Source organism: Rhagoletis pomonella, unplaced genomic scaffold (assembly GCF_013731165.1).
Source record: "Rhagoletis pomonella isolate Grant_MI unplaced genomic scaffold, Rhpom_1.0 Rhpom_scaffold_00008, whole genome shotgun sequence".
In the NCBI taxonomy this organism is placed as follows: domain Eukaryota; kingdom Metazoa; phylum Arthropoda; class Insecta; order Diptera; family Tephritidae; genus Rhagoletis; species Rhagoletis pomonella.
The window spans coordinates 17161799-17162636 of NW_023458562.1; the positions used below are offsets into that span (position 1 = coordinate 17161799).

An 838-nucleotide genomic window follows, 5' to 3' on the forward strand; every position below is an offset into this window, starting at 1 on the left:
AAAAAGCTTTTAAAATGAAATGCTTCAAAAACTATAAGCGATAAACCGAAAATTTTGAAAATTGTGAAAAGTAGAGTTACACACTTTTCGTTACTTGCCATTTAATTATTTTTTAAAGCACACTTTAGTTACCAACTACATATGTATGAAGTATACACATAAGTACTAATTGCAAAAAAAAACAAACCAGTATATGGTTTTTTCCTCCACAAAAAAAATCTAAAAAATCAACGGTAATTTGTAGCGACTTCAAGTTTCAAACTTGCACTTCATTTCACTAAAATTGAATGCGCTACAAAACTGCATACTCCAAAATTTTCTAAAGTTTCTGATTAAAAAGTTTGAAATTTTTGATGACAACTTTTTTAAGTTTGATTAATTTTTTTGAAACTTGTATAAGCTTTGAAACTTTTATTTATGTGGTATCTGACATAGATCGGCGCATATTTTAAATGAAAATTATTAACAATAAATAAAGAAGTTTACACTGTAATGGAAATACATATTATGAACAGCAAATATACATAGTTAAGTCACAAAAAGTTGAAGATAATCGAATTTTGAAATAACAGCAACTAATCTTTTTTTGATATATTTTTTGCCTTAATAAAGCATACTTACTATCTTCTTTACAGTTTGATTACTACGAAGACTTAGCTGTCACAGCGGGTATTACCAAAGTGAAGCCGGTGGTATGTAAAATGATGAAAGCCTGCTCTAGAAGGTACATTTTCGAATTGGATACATATCGGCAAAGTCGCTTCAAAGTGGTTGATGATGAGAATTTCGTACGAATTGCATAGACCATGCTGGCAGTTGGGAAATTGTACAGAGCAGC

General features: G+C 29.7%; 1 protein-coding gene across 1 annotated transcript; it reads left to right on the forward strand.

Moving 5' to 3' along the window:
• Positions 1 to 631: 631 nt before the first annotated feature.
• LOC118744265 (senecionine N-oxygenase-like) lies at positions 632 to 838 on the forward strand (the record flags this gene model as incomplete). The annotated part of the gene is given in 1 exon segment (XM_036477162.1): positions 632 to 838. A coding segment is annotated over 1 exon segment (172 nt), but the record flags the coding sequence as incomplete, so codon positions are not given.